This window comes from Centroberyx affinis, unplaced genomic scaffold (assembly GCF_046629955.1).
Source record: "Centroberyx affinis isolate AG114_WGS23_722 - 3 ecotype Tasmania unplaced genomic scaffold, CSIRO-AGI_Caff_v1 ptg003516l_1, whole genome shotgun sequence".
Classification (NCBI taxonomy): Eukaryota; Metazoa; Chordata; class Actinopteri; order Beryciformes; family Berycidae; genus Centroberyx; species Centroberyx affinis.
The window spans coordinates 27,380-42,596 of NW_027281462.1; the positions used below are offsets into that span (position 1 = coordinate 27,380).

The 15,217-nt window shown below is 42.5% G+C and overlaps 1 protein-coding gene across 1 annotated transcript in view; it reads right to left on the bottom strand.

Moving 5' to 3' along the window:
- Window positions 1–15,217, bottom strand: part of LOC139661330 (arf-GAP with GTPase, ANK repeat and PH domain-containing protein 1-like) — a 62,111-nt gene that overhangs the window by 12,636 nt on the left and 34,258 nt on the right. The window contains 4 exon segments of the mRNA XM_071539770.1: window positions 4,391–4,552; window positions 11,667–11,777; window positions 11,780–11,830; window positions 14,101–14,269. Coding sequence (XP_071395871.1) covers window positions 4,391–4,552; window positions 11,667–11,777; window positions 11,780–11,830; window positions 14,101–14,269 — 493 coding nt within the window.

The window sequence follows — 15,217 nt, forward strand, 5'->3', positions numbered from 1 at the left end:
ATCAACTGTCCCTGTTGTGAGTAATGCGGTGTGCCGCTTAATAAATCACAGCGGTGGTCAGATTCTCTCTCTCGCTCTCTCACACACAAACAAAACTATCAGCGCTGTGGGGAAACTGGTAAACAACTCCAGATATCAAAGCGGTGGTCAGATTTTCTCTCTCTTTCAAACACACACACACACACACACACACACACACACACACACTCTCCCTGTCAACTACACCTGTTGTGAGGAATGCGGTTAGCCGGTCTAGTAATCAAAGTGTTCTCAGCTTCTATCAAGCACACACAAACTATCTTTGCTATGAGGAATGTGGCTAGTTATCCAGCTGTTATCTGTGTGAGGCCACTTCCAATATCTAAGGGTGTGTTTGTGTGTGTGTGTGTGTGTGTGTGTAGGGAGGTCTTCCGACTCGACAGATCTCCTTTCAAAGCTCCTGCTGCAGGAGGGGGGGGGGGGGTATCAAACGGCGGCTAGTTAACGAGGACTGCGGGCCGATGGCAAGGCTGTGATCAGCAGGGCGCTGTGTGACCTGACACAGGTGTGTGTGTGTGTGTGTGTGTGTGTGTGTGTCATTAAGGGAATGGGCTAAAAGGACTGCCGAGGTGGAGGGGTCAAGATGCTGCATCTAATGCATGAAGTGAATATCTAATTTCACTTTTATTACATTTCATTAAAGTAATTATCTTTTTAAAATTTTTTTGCTTGTTTGGATTGACAGGTGATCTGTGGGAGGTGCAGTGCAGAAACACCACAGCAATGAGGCTGAGCAACAAAGATAGAGGCTAAATAAAAAAATTAAATAAAAGAGGAATAAATAACTTTAATATGGTAGTGCAGCACACACACACAAGTGTACAAGTGGAACATAAGCCTTGTGTAATATTTATTTTATCATTTTTCTTCCATTGTATTTAGATGCTTTGGCAATACTGTTCATCTAACATCCATGCCAATAAAGCAGACTTAACTGCTGAGTGAGTGTGTGTGTGTGTGTGTGTGTGTGTGGGAGCTGGACCGCAGTGTGTGTGTGTTGGGTGGTGTGGTCCTACCTGGGGGAGCTCGGTCTTGGAGGGCGGTTCCCCCTCATGAATTACGCCGGGCTCGGCTCTGACACAAAGATACTTCACCCGCCCGCCCGGCGTGACAGGCGTCGAGCCGCCGGCCGACCCGGCGCGCCCCGTGCTTAATGGCTAAATTGGGAAGACTGTTACTAATCGCTTATTGAATAATGAAAGTGACACAGCTGATAAAAGATTTCAATACGGTGGATTATTTATAATATTTCACTTAAGCCTCCCTGCTGCCCCCCCCCCTCTTCTGACGAACAGGGAGGCTGTGAGCTCAGGGAGCGTCTGACAATCTGTTGCAAGAGTGGAAAGAGTGTGTTTGATAAAAGGATGCTCACAGGGGAAGTAACGAAGGTACCAGGTAGGTTATTTTTTAATCTATTAATATGTTGGCTGTTTCACTGATTAACTGATACATCTAAGTGGCTAGTATATAATAAAAAAAAGAAAACTTTTGCACTCAAACATTTAAAAATTGATTTATATAATTTTTTTCATGTAGAATGCAGCATTAAAACCAAACTACATTTTTGCATATTATTGTGTGAATCTAACCAAACAAGACACTGCATTATGACTACAGCTATCGCAATTACATTACATTTCAGTGTATAGAATAGAATAGAATAGAATAGAATAGAATAGAATAGAATAGAATAGAATAGAATAGAATATCTTTATTGTCATTGTACAAGTACAACGAGATTAAGTTTGCGGCTTCTGTACTCGATGCAATAAAAGAACAATAAAATAGGGAGAGGAGGGGAGAAGAGAGAAGACAAGGAGACAGAAGTAGAAGAGGGTAAAGGAGAAAAAAGGAGAGGAGAGGAGAGAAAATGAGAAGGGAGAGGAGATGAGAGCAGAAGGGGGGAGAGGAAAAAATAAATGAAAGGAGAGGAGAGGATAAGAGAGGAGAGGAGAGGATAAGAGAGGAGAGGAGAGGATAAGAGAGGAGAGGATGAGAGGAGAGGAGAGGGGGAGGAGAGGATAAGAGAGGAGAGGAGATGATAAGAGAGGAGAGGAGAGGAGGAGGAGAGGATAAGAGAGGAGAGGAGAGGAGGAGGAGAGAATAAGAGAGGATAGGACAGGATAAGAGAGGAGAGGAGATGATAAGAGAGGAGAGGAGAGGAGGAGGAGAGAATAAGAGAGGACAGGAGGAGGAGAGCATAAGAGAGGAGAGGAGAGGAGGAGAAGGAGAGGATAAGAGAGGAGGAGGAGAGGATAAGAGAGGAGAGGAGAGGATAAGAGAGGAGAGGAGAGTATAAGAGAGGAGAGAAGAGAGGAGGAGGAGAGGATAAGAGAGGAGAGGAGAGGAGAGGAGAGGAGAGGAGAGGAGAAAGGAGACGGAGTGAGCCCCAGCATCTATCCGTCACCCAGACAGCCACTTGCCTTGTCAGCCGCTTGATGCCTCCATGATGGAGAGACACACATTACACATCTGCTGCTGCACTCGCATCTGTTCCACCACTACGCGCCTGTGTGTGTGTGTGTGTGTGTGAATGAGTGTAAGAGACAGAGAGAGAGACTGAGAACAAGAGAGGAAGTGTGAATGTCTGTAGTAACAAAATGGGATTCAGTGTGTGTGTTTTTATATGAGTGAAAAAAACAAAAAACTACTGAGTTCACCAGACATCTAGTGACTAAAGCACACAAAATATTGATTTGAATTGATTTCATAAAATTCAAAACACTTTATACCAACCAGCCTCCAGCATTAAAACTATGAGGACGACATGGTAAAGTCATGTGACTGATTTCTATTGTGGTAAATGTGCATCATTATCTGCCCAGCCATCTTCACACATACATGTCAGTGTGAGCCAAGTGTGTTTGAGTCCATCCAAATTCAAATATTCAAGGTTTATATATGTAGAACAAGAAAATGAGTTTAGTCCATTATAGGAGACAAAAACTGCCGTCCTATGTAGCTCAATGGCTAGACTATGATACTAACATCACCAGGGTTAGGGGTTCAAGTCCCTGTGTAACTCAATGGGAAGAGCAAGGCACTAATATTGGAAGCAGGGTAGGAAAGCACCATAAACCAACAAGTTTTATCTATTTGCCAGGTAATAAACCATTATCTGGAGTTTTTTTGCAGTCTAAAATAATCTGGTAAAATAGTGGAAGTGACACTTGTATTCTTCTGCTCTCCACTGAATGAAGAAAGCATGGATAAGGAGGAATAAAGGAACGTAAATTACTTTTTGAGTGTCGACCAAGCTATCTATGTTGTTGTTGTTTTTCATCTACTCACCAGTTCTGAGCACAAGTAACTTCTTAACCCTATGATAAACTTTGAGGCTGTTAGGTGCTTTGGATAAAAGTGTCCACCAAATGGCACAGGTGACACTTTACAAACGGATTCATCGACACACAGCCTCACAGCACGGATAAACCCGTTCCACATGTAGAGACGGACAGAAAACAGAAAACAGAAACACCAAACAGGATGAAGGGATGACTGGATGAGAGGATGGAGAGATCCGTTCCTCACAGCGGAGGTCAGGAGGCTCGGAGGACAAGATGGCTGCGTTTCCCAACCCTGTTCCTGACAAAGGCTTTCCTGAATGCTTTCTGGATTTTTCCATCAGATACTATTCAGAGTGTTCAGTGTTTTAAGGGGGAACATGTTGCAATAAGCACAGAATTGAAGTGAACAGCAGTGAATTTACTCTTAGAATTTCATTCTTGAGAAATTCTTCAGAAATTTTGGGTGTGTAAGTCAAGGGGTTTGTATCAAAACATAACCATTTTGCTAAAAATGTATAAGAAGAAATTTATGACTCAATCGATCCAATCCATTCTAAAAAATAAAACATTATCCCATAGTGATTTTTGCTTTCTTATCTATAATCAATTTGGTAGATTTCTTATTTTGGGATTGAAAATTGAAAATTATGCATTGTTTGGTCAACTTTACATAGAATAAATTTTACTTTGCAAAAAAAAAAAAATTCCCACGGACCCTGCTCTTTATAACAATAAACATTGCGTCAGTGGGCGTAAGAATAAAATATAATGAGCAGTCGTATTAGAAATATTAGAAAAACTAGCTTAGAAAAATTTGAAAAATAATAAATACATGTCCATAGTTTCTAAGACTATGTGGAATTTCCTATATTTTTCCAGACCTGAGTAGGAACCCTGATAATAGATGTCTACCTACATAACAGAAACCCCAGAATTACATAATAGAATTCCCACAAACTCTCCTTATAGAGCAGGAGGGGGAACCACTGCGGGCGGGACGATCTGGCTGGTGGGACCGGGGCGGGGAAACTGTGAGGCGAGGGGGGGGGGGGAGATGGCGTTACCTTCCGCAGTACCAGAGAGGCCGTCGGCTTTGAAGTTGCTGGTGCTCTTCTTCCGCCGGTGCTTCTTGCGGTTGGCGTGCGGCGAGGGAGGCGGCTCCATCTTGGGACTGGTGGTGCTGGAGATGCTGGGACTGGAGCACACCGAGTCGCCCAGGCCCGTGTCTGAGAAGGAGGGGGGGGGGGGGGGGGAGACGGTTAAAAGAAAAGGCAAGCAGGGGTTCAAACTGTGGTCCTGATGCAGAATCCCATGACTTTCAATAACTAAGTCAGAGTCCATGACCTTAAAGTCTTCCTCCTCCTTGTTTTTCTAAAGGGGTGAACAGTCTAAAAAAATTGGTTCTCAACGTGGGGTCTGGGGACCACCAGGGGTCCTTGAGGAGGTCCCAGGGGGTCCCCAGCAAATTGATGAATTGTTAAACTTCACCATTATTTCATTTACAAGAAGTTAACACAGTTAGAGAATGTAGAAGAATTACTATTTTGATCATTGTTTCACTGTTTTTTTCTCCACCTACAATACAAATAGTCATGGGATTCTGGACAAAATCATATCAAACAATAAAAATATTCTCAGATTTGGATCCGAGAGACAAAATCTCATCAAATGGGGGTCTGTGGCTCTAATGTGGACTAAATTAGGGGTCCATGATATGAAAAAGGTTGAGAATCACTGGTCTAAAACCTCCATCTGATGCAATAAATGTGTGGAACAAGTTGAAAAATACATTATAACCCATTTGTAAATTTCCCTGAAATTCACCTGACTTCCCCAGAGAATTTCTCAAATAAAAGACTTGAACTTTTTCCTGATCGACACATTTGTCATCGTCTGTTCAGCCAATCAGAGGCTTTCCTATGTTTGTTTTGGAGAAACTAGCAGCGAACGCAGAGACGACGGTCCGAACCGAAACAAAGATAAACCAGAGAAAGCCTGGTGTAACGCTGGGATGACTGGAGGTTTTCCAGCTCAGTTTCTTATTGAATTTTACACTTTAGAGTCTAGTTCTTATTTTTTTTGTATCGTTATAAGCAAAGCCTTCCTGATCTTCTGTCTCACTGCCATCTCTCTGTGGTTCTGGAGCTGGGGGGAAAGACCTAGAGTCGGGTGTGGGTCTGGAGCTTTGGCTGGTCTAGATGAGGGGGGGGGGCGAGCGAGGCGACCAGCAGGGGGAAAGAAAGGGAGCCGAGTCTCTCTGCCTCCCACTTTTCACGGCGGCCGCTGACAGCTGTGACTAGCGGCGGAATAAAATAACATTCAGCTTCCATCAATATCAGGCCGGAGCGCCACGACTGACACGGGCACGGGGGGAAAGGGGGTGGGCTGTGTGCGCGCGTGTGTGTGTGTGTGTGTGTGTGTGTGTGTGTGTGTGTATGGGGGGGGAAAGGGGGTTGGATACTGGCATGGAGCACTCTGTCGAACAAACACACACACACACACAGGAATACACACACATATATACACAAGCGCTCCTTGGCCCGCCCCATCCCCAAACGCCAGACAGCCCCAAGGACACCCATAACTTATTTTACAATCGTTTAGTCTCAGCTCAAGTGGAAAATGTGACAACTTATCTCTGCTGACAAGATGCCATCCCCGAGCGCGCAATTAACCGCCGTGGATTAACGGCCCTCCCATCTGCAAACCTCGCTCAATCCACATCACCCCCCCCCGACCCCCCCAACACACCCCACACCCAGCCTCAAGATTTCCATCCCCCTTTTCTTCACTTTCTCTCCATCTCTCTCCATCTCTCTCTCTCTCTCTCTCTCTCTCTCTCTCTGATTGTTGTCTCCAGTGTCGGCTCCCTCCTCTCCTCCCGAACCCGTCATCAGTCTGGACTCCAGCCTGTCTGAACGTCACACAAATCATTTGGGGGAACTGAAGCCTAAAGGAGTAACCCACCATTTTAACGTTAATTAACTCGCCCTCTGTGTGATGAAAAGCTTTTTAGCAGTCAGGGCCGGGGCGAGACGATACCGAAATCAACATCGTGATAATCATTGGGATTTTTCTCGATATCGATATATGTATTGAACAAAATTATAAACGCAACATGCAGCAATTTCAAAGATTTTACTTCGAAAATCATTCCATTGAAAGAAATTCTTGGCAAATGAGAAATGTTCACTAACAGGGATGTAAACAAATTTGTGCACAAGATTTAAGAGAAAAACGTTTTTCATGGATGGGATATTTTATTTTAGCTCATGAAACATGGAACCAAAACTTTACATGGTGCATTTATATTTTTGTTCAATATATATCACGATATGGCCCACGTATGGAAAATCACATGTTAAATAATCAAATGAATGTTCATCCCATTGAAGTGAATGGTGATGTAAGCTTCACCTCTGCGTGACAAACAGTGTGTGAAAGTATTAGCGTGCACTATGGGAAAATTCAATACTAGACACACAGAAGTGAAACTAGACATTCCAGAGAAAAAAACAAATCAAAGACACATGCACTTTCCCCGCCCATCTGTGCTACCCAGACTCACAAAACAATGCAACCCTTCACAGACCAAACACACACAAACACTCGCTCTAAATGAGTTTCTTCCTGTTTCCAGTGCACACACACACACACACACACACACACACACACACACACACACATACACAGGCCTGACCAACAGGATTATCAGTTTAAACAGTTGGTGAGAGAGAGAGAGAGAGAGAGAGAGAGAGAGAGAGAGAGAGGAGAGAATGTGTGGGAGAGTGAGAATTGTGTTTTTGTGAGTTTGAATGAGATTGTGTGTGTATGTGTGTGTGGCTGTGTGTGCGTGTGTGTGTGTGTGTGTGTGTGTGTGAGAGAGAGAGAGAGAGAGAGAGAGAGAGAGAGAGAGAGAGAGAGAGAGAGAGAGAGAGAGAGAGAGAGAGAGAGAGAGAGAGAGAGAGAGAGAGAGAGAGAGCACTTGTGAGAGAGACCACATGAGTGTATGTTTGTGTTTATGTTTATGACAGTTCCTGTGAATGTATGTGTGAGAACTAGAGTGTGAGTGTTAGTGCATGTACGTGTGAGAGACGGTGTGTATGAGTGCGTATGTTTGTGTGTGAAACAATGTGTGTGAATCTAAGTGTGTGTTTCTTGGTGTTTAATAGAGCAAATGTGTGTGTGGGAGTGTGTGTGTGGGAGTGTGTGTGTTTTCTTCCTATACACTTATAGGCATCTTTATGAAGAAAGAGAGAGATAGAGACATCAGACATCAGAAGAGAGTCAGTTTCATTGATGCAGATGTCTTCAATATGCTACAATACAAATTATATATAAGGCTGATTACACTGTTTATGATCTAAATTAGCGTTGGTGAAGGCCGATACAAATATTGTTTGGATTGAAGCTGTAATAGCTGATATTTTGTGCTGATATTCATCATCTTCAAATTTGACAATCTTCATTTGAGAAAAATCGATCGAAAATGTACCGATTTCCCCAAAATGTTATTCTCATCAGGCAGAAAAGCCTCTAAAACAGCATCCAGACAGTCATGGGACACTAAAACTCTCCACTGAGACTCATGATAAGAGTTACACTAAAACATATTCCCACATACTTGAGTGGAATCTGACCAAAGTGTCGCATTTGACTCAAATAAGGTTAATCCAGAGCATTGTCAGTGAAGAAAACACAGGAGATAATGAGGTAAATATTGGACTTTGGACCCACAATGCAATAGTTTGGCTACAAAACATTGGGATTTGCTGCATGAGCTGTTTGGAGAAATTTGATGGACATTTTCTATATATTTTTTTTATTTTTTTTTATTTTATTATTTTTTTTAACATTTTTGGAGCTGTATAAAGATGGCTTTGTTAACTTCAAGAGTTTGCTAGAAGACTGAGATGGAACTACTGGGGCTAACTACTATCTACTGTTTATTTTCTGTCTTTGTGAAGCACTTTGTAACTGTGTGTTTAAAAAGAAAGTGCTATATAAATAAAGTTTTACTTGCTTAACTAGATGTGTGTTTGGTTTTCCTACGAACTTCAATGGAGTTTCCATTGACATGGGCGTGAGTAGATAATGACTGGATTTTCATTTTGGGATGAACTATATAACTAACTAATAACTATGTGCTTTTCATAGACCACCAGTGTAGTAATGATCAGTTCTACAATCAATATGTAATCAATCAAACTGCATCAGATCCATCACATCAGAGGTGGATGACACTGAATGGACTGTATTTGAATTTGTTTTGAAGAGAGAGAGAGGAAGAGTCAGGAGAGAAAGAGAGCAAATACTGAGGAGAAAGACGAATGGAAGTGCTGCAGTGAGGAGGGATTCATCTTCAAGAAAAAAGACTGAGCCTGTTCTCAGCTACACACACACACACACACACACACACACACACACACACACACACACGACCACCTGGGGACAGGACAAACAGTAAGTAGCACATTAGCTGCTTGAGGGTCAGAGAGGAGGAGAGCTTGTTACTAATTACAATAACTAGGACATTATATCTTGTGTGTGTGTGTGTGTGTGTGTGTGTGTGTGTATACTCTTATGTGGACCAAATGGCAAACCATACACAAATTCAAAGATGAGGAAAATCCTTGAACGTTAAATAAAGACTGATTCAACTTAACTCACTACTGTTTTGCGACATTACAAAAAAATATCCCATACACAAGGCTTTCAAAGATAATTTTTTGAGCTTTTATTTTTTGCCTTAAATGCCAAAGTTTTAAAAGCACTTCATGAATAAATTTGATTTGTTATTGGATTGTACTGCACTGTTATGTCAACTGTCAATGTCAAATAGTTAATTATAAAATATTCCACTTTTCCTTGTTTGAGCTCCTTGTTTTTCATAACAAATTTCTGTTGTTGGAATCATTCTGTGATCAATCTTTTAAATGTTTATTTCATTATAGTAACACATTTAAACTTTAGAATAATTATTTTCATTTGTTAAAAGTTTAATTTATTTATTTATTTTTCTTGCTGGATTAATTTTATTTTAGATTACTGAGGAATTTTTTTTCCAAACGAGACCAAGTTACCAAGTAGCCAGTAGAATATCGAGGATATTTCAGCTGTCTCCAATTTTTGCTCATATTTTACAAAATGATGCATCGAACACAACAACAGCAATAATGTCAGAGGTCAGAGGTCAGCTAGAGAACAATGCACCTGGAGCAGGTTTTATGCACAAATTCATAACAAATAACAGTTTTAGTTACTACTTTTTAGTGATAATGGCGTTGTGAGGAAGTGGACTACAACTGATTTGACTTGTAGAAAGGCAGGAGAGGACTAAAACTAGTGGTGGCTAAGCTGTGTGTGTGTGTGTGTGTCTGGTGTGTGTGTGTGTGTGTCTGGTGTGGTGTGTGTGTGTCTGTGTGTGTGTGTACGTGTGTGTGGTGTGTGTGCGTGTGCGTATGTGTGTGTGGCCCCTGGGAGTCCATTTAAAGCATTTCACAGCTTTAAACGTTATTTGAGGAAGGCGTGGGGCTGGGGGGCTCCATCCTGACGGAGACCTGTCAGTCAAGCTTATCGTCACGGCGACGCACACACGGCCTGACAGCTGTCAGTCTTGGAGTCTTGCTGTGTGTGTGTGCACATGGGTGTGTGTGTGTGTGTGTGTGTGTAGCCAGGAGGGAGGCCAGGAGTAGGACAACCACCATCAGTACTAACAGCAATGAGGTGTGTGAGAGAGAGTGTGTGTGTGTGTGTGTGTGTATGTGTGTGTGTGTCTGGAAGGGTTTGGATAAGATAATACTAGCACTTTAGGAATCACACACACTTGTACTCACATACTACACTTGTACACACACACACACACACACACACAGACACACATACATACACACACATATACAGTATATATATACTGTATATACATAAAGACACACCTTCCCACCCACCCACACCGATATAAACGCCCACACACACACACACACACACACACACACCACACACACACACACACACACACACATCACTGCTGTTAGTAGTGATGGTGTTTGCTGCCCATTAGCTTGACAAACAGTTAAAGCAGCATTAGAAAAAAAGCAGCAGACGGATCAATGGGAGACGGATGATGGGCCCCCCCGCGGAGCTCCGCACTGGGGCCTTCTGACCCACAGCAGGGCCGCCTGCCACAGAGCTCCGAGTGTGAACACAAAAAAGGGACGTGCATCTGGACTCGGCTAGCTTTACCTGACGTCATTTTAGTAGATAACAGTAAATAACGGTAAAATATGCTGATACACGTCATAGTTTCATCTATTTACTGTTATTGTTATTCTAAAATGTGGGAAATAGTAAAAATAAAGAAATATGTGGTGTGTTCAAACTTTTGACTGGTAGTGTGAATGGACAATTGTGCTGTAAATGAATGCAGATGATGAGCTTTCAGCATATTTACATTTTTCTAGCTGTGCGACCATAAGGAATGGAAAGCAGACACAGAGGAGGGAAGGTGTCAGGTGTCAGGTCTATGGTCTAGGATGCAAATTTTCAGAAATGTCCTTAATCGATGGTTGGTCACATTAATGACCAATTAATCGATTAATACATTTTATAATTTTATATTTTTACGAACGTTTTCAGAACGGGAGACGGACTGTCAGGTTGAGTACAGAGCTGCTGCATCGCCACATGACAGACATGATGTGATGCGCACATTAGACGCATTACAGAGAGATTTAGATCAATTTCTTTTTCTTTTATTATTATTTTTTAGGCTTAGTTAGTGAGAGAGAGAGACAGGAAGGTATGGAGAGAGAGGGGAGGACATGCAGCAGGGCCGGATTGAACCCGGGTCGCTGCGGAAGGACTGAGCCTTGTGGTACGCGCTCTACTGGGTGAGCCACCGGGGCGCCCTTAGATCAATTCTAGTGGTTTATTTCAGAATAAGAGCGTATCTCCGTGGTCAGGGAGGAGTCCAGTGCAGCCTGGTGACAGTCAGTCCATCCTGAACACACACTGTCCCGGGTCGGGAGGCACAGATAGTGTCGCTCCAACTTCGCCAGCCGGGGAATGCATTCTCTTTCATTGTGCTTGTAGAGGTAGAGGTGCTGTATTTCAACTTTGTATTACAATTTTTACAATGAACACTGTTGTCTTCCGGGTGTAATGCTTCCGCCCGCCTTGCTTGGCTTTCTTCTTCATTCGTACATTATCGATTAATATATGCTTGATCGATCAAATTGTTAACGGTGATTAATCGATCGTCGATTAATCCCTACTCAGGTGTCAGGTGTGTTGGTGTCAGGTGTCAGGTGTGTGGTGTCAGGTGTGTTGGTGGTTGGTTACCGGTGCTGACTCCGGAGTTGGCGATGACGGTGGCGTCGGTCCACTGGTCGGCGCTGGAGACAGAGTAGGAGCGCTGGTGCATCCCCTCCAGACCACGACTGTTGAAGGAACCAGACTGACGCCGCTCGCCATCTGAGACACCGACGAGCTGCTGGTCACCGAACCTGGAGAGAGAGAGAGAGAGAGAGAGAGAGAGAGAGAGAGAGAGAGAGAGAGAGAGAGAGCGAGAGAGAGAGAGAGAGAGAGAGAGAGAGCAGAGAGAGAGAGAGAGAGAGAAAGAGAAGAGAGAGAGCAGAGAGAGAGAGAGAGAGAGAGAGAGAGAGAGAGAGAGAGAGAGAGAGAAGAGAGAGAGAGAGAGAGAGAGAGACAGAGAGAGAGAGAGAGAGAGAGAGAGAGAGAGAGACAGAGAGAGAGGAAGTCAAGAGACAAGAGACAGACAAAATATGTAAAAATCAACCGGGCTAACATCATGAGAGGTAAACAAAAACAGACAACCCATGTTTAGATTTGGATTCACAACAAAATACAGAGAGAGGAATCAAGAACTGAGACTTGTAGTGTTTTATGTTCATTCAACACATTAGACCAGTTAGACAAGTTAGCAGTAAGAAAATGAAATGAAAATGAAATGAAAATTTCTTTTTCGCTCGTACATAAAAATGCACAAATGTGTGCAAAGAAACACACATATAGACACACATATGTCTACAAACAGTGAAAAAAATTTAAGAAAATTAATCAGTTGTCATTAAGGCACAGATACACTCATGCAGGTACACACACACACACACAAACACACACACACAGTACAAAGCATATGCATACAGTCAAAATAAAGAGTCTGAAAAGTCTGGAATCATAGAGAAACGCTAACTAAATGGCTATCAAAACTGCTTGTCATAGATGGGATTCCTCCATTCAGAGACCAGAGACCATCCTGGCAACGCGAGTGTGTGTGTGTGTGTGTGTGTGTGTGTGTGTGTGTGTGTGTATGTGAAATAAGCGCAAGAGGAAAGAAGAAACATTTTGTGGTGTTACTTATCCCTATGATCCCACACTTTTCAGACACCTTGTAGTACGCAGCGTTTCTCAACCACACACACAGATACACAGACATGCACACACTCCAGTCACATACACACACACACACACACACACACGTAGGCGAGCAGTCATACACACACACACACACACACACACACACACACACACAGGGGGACCATAAAAGGCAGCCCTTACAAGCTGGCTGCTTAAATCAAACCCTTGAGTTAGCAAGAGCCTTCGTGGCCGAACAGCCGGGTGAATCATTTCTCTCTTCCTCTCCTCCCTCCCTCCCCTCATCCCCTCATTCTCTCATTACAGCTCATTTCTTGGCGCTGGCTGAGTGGAGCCAGGACTCTGATTGCATTAATATTCATGACAATAATTAGTACATGGAGTACGGCTCACTGAATATTCATGCTATTAGCTTGGGCCTCCTGGATCCCTGTGTGCTGTGCTGTGTGTGTGTGTGTGTGTGTAGTACATGCTTGTGTGTGTTTGATTTAAGCAGCCGCCTCATAAGAGCTGGCTTTTATATGGCTGTGTGTGTGTGTGTGTGTGTGTGTGTGTGTGTGTGTACTACATGTACTACATGGAAGAACGCTAATGTCCCCACCTATTGTTTTCTAATATCCTTCTTGCAGGAATAAGCAGGTTTGTGACTTCAGATCCATCTGTGTATTTGGGGTGTTAAACTGGTGTTTCCTACACTGATGTAACATTTTATTTGTAATATTCTTTGATTATTATTATTATTTGATTATTTAACCTTTATTGATTCAGGCTAAAACATATTTGTATTCATGATAAAGGCACAAAAATTGCCGGTGAGAAATAATAGTTTGTACTATAAATTAAGTCCTACTGCTCCTCCTTCTACCACTGCTAGTACTACAGCTAGTACTACTGCTACTAGTACATCTGCTACTACAGCTCCTAGTACATCTGCTACTAGTATCTGTAGTACTAGTACTTCTACCCTGCTTTAAAGAGCTGCGAACACTAAAAGAATTTCATTAGTCTGGTTTTCAGTGGAGAGTTTTAGTGTCCCATGATGCTCTGAATGCTTTTCCACCCTGACAAGAACTCTGGGGGAAACACTGCATACTTGGTGTTTTTGGGCATGAAAATGGTCAAATATAAGATACTGAATATTGGTACAAAATATTGGCTATACCTTACATACAAAAATATAATAATTATAGGCCTTCAAAATCCTGTAGGGGTCTAAGCCCAGCTCTCATTATAAGAATACATCACTTTGAAGCTTTGTGATGCCTTGTCATTCCTTTGAAATCAATAGAAACAAAAAAATGCGTATCAGTTTTTTGATACCCAGCCCTACATCCCAGTGCCTGTGTGTGTGTGTGTGTGTGTGTGTGTCCGGTCTCACCTGCAGGCTGTCCCAGCTGCAGGCTGCTCATGTCCTTGGCCAGGCCGTTGGTCTTGGGGCTCGGCACGGCGGCGCAGGTGGACACGGCCCGCGGCGGCCGCTTCCCCGGGACCTTCACCGTGGTCCGCAGCAGGTCGATCTCCTTACCGTGGACGTTCTGCATGTAGTCCTGCAGAACACAGAGGGGAGAGGATGGAGTGAATGACACAGGCCTTGAAGCAAAGAGAAACATCACCTATGAAGAAGCTGGAAACTCAGATGTTCATACTGAGGGGAAACACGTGTACTCCAGTTACTTCTAGGGCTGAACGATCTTGAAAAAATATCTAATTGCGATTATTGTGACTGATATTGCAATTGCAATATGATTTGCGATATTAGAGGGAATGATAGTTTTTACATCATTATTCTCATTTTCATTGAAAAACGTATTAAAACGATTATGATGTGATTTTTGCGGGGATCTGTACCAAACAAAGATGTTTTCTTAAGTCTGTAGAATATGATGTGTAGGCCAGGACATCTCTGCAGCACCACAATATTTAATTTAAAATGGTATTTTGACACACATTTCGCCTTTAACAGATAACATTTCTATTAATTGTTCAGCCCTAATTGATACACATCAGAAGAAGTTGAACTACAGCAAATACATACATAGAGATCATATCTACATCTGCAATGCCATATAACACAAAATCGCATGACTGGTTAGGATGTCAACATAAAGCCCAACAGCTCTGACAGTTGCCAACCATTAATTAGAGTCTGGATGTAAACATTAACCAAACAAACCACATCTGGGTTCATCATAGGAACAAGTGCAAGGAATGTAAACTTTCTTTTTTGTGTATTATCCATCATTCCTACAGTTTCCTTCAGTCTGGACCTAAACTCAAACCAAACAACTCAATTTGGCTTCAGATAAAGTGCAAGAAATGTCAAATATCTGCTGTGTGTAAACATGAAATAAAGACATGAAAAGGAGGTTGAATCAAGACAGAGTCAGAAATAAAGAAGAATAATATAATAAAAAGTAAGAGGATGAAAATATAGCTGCAACGATTAATCGATTAATCGATTAGTTGTCAACTATTAAATTAATCAACTATTTTGA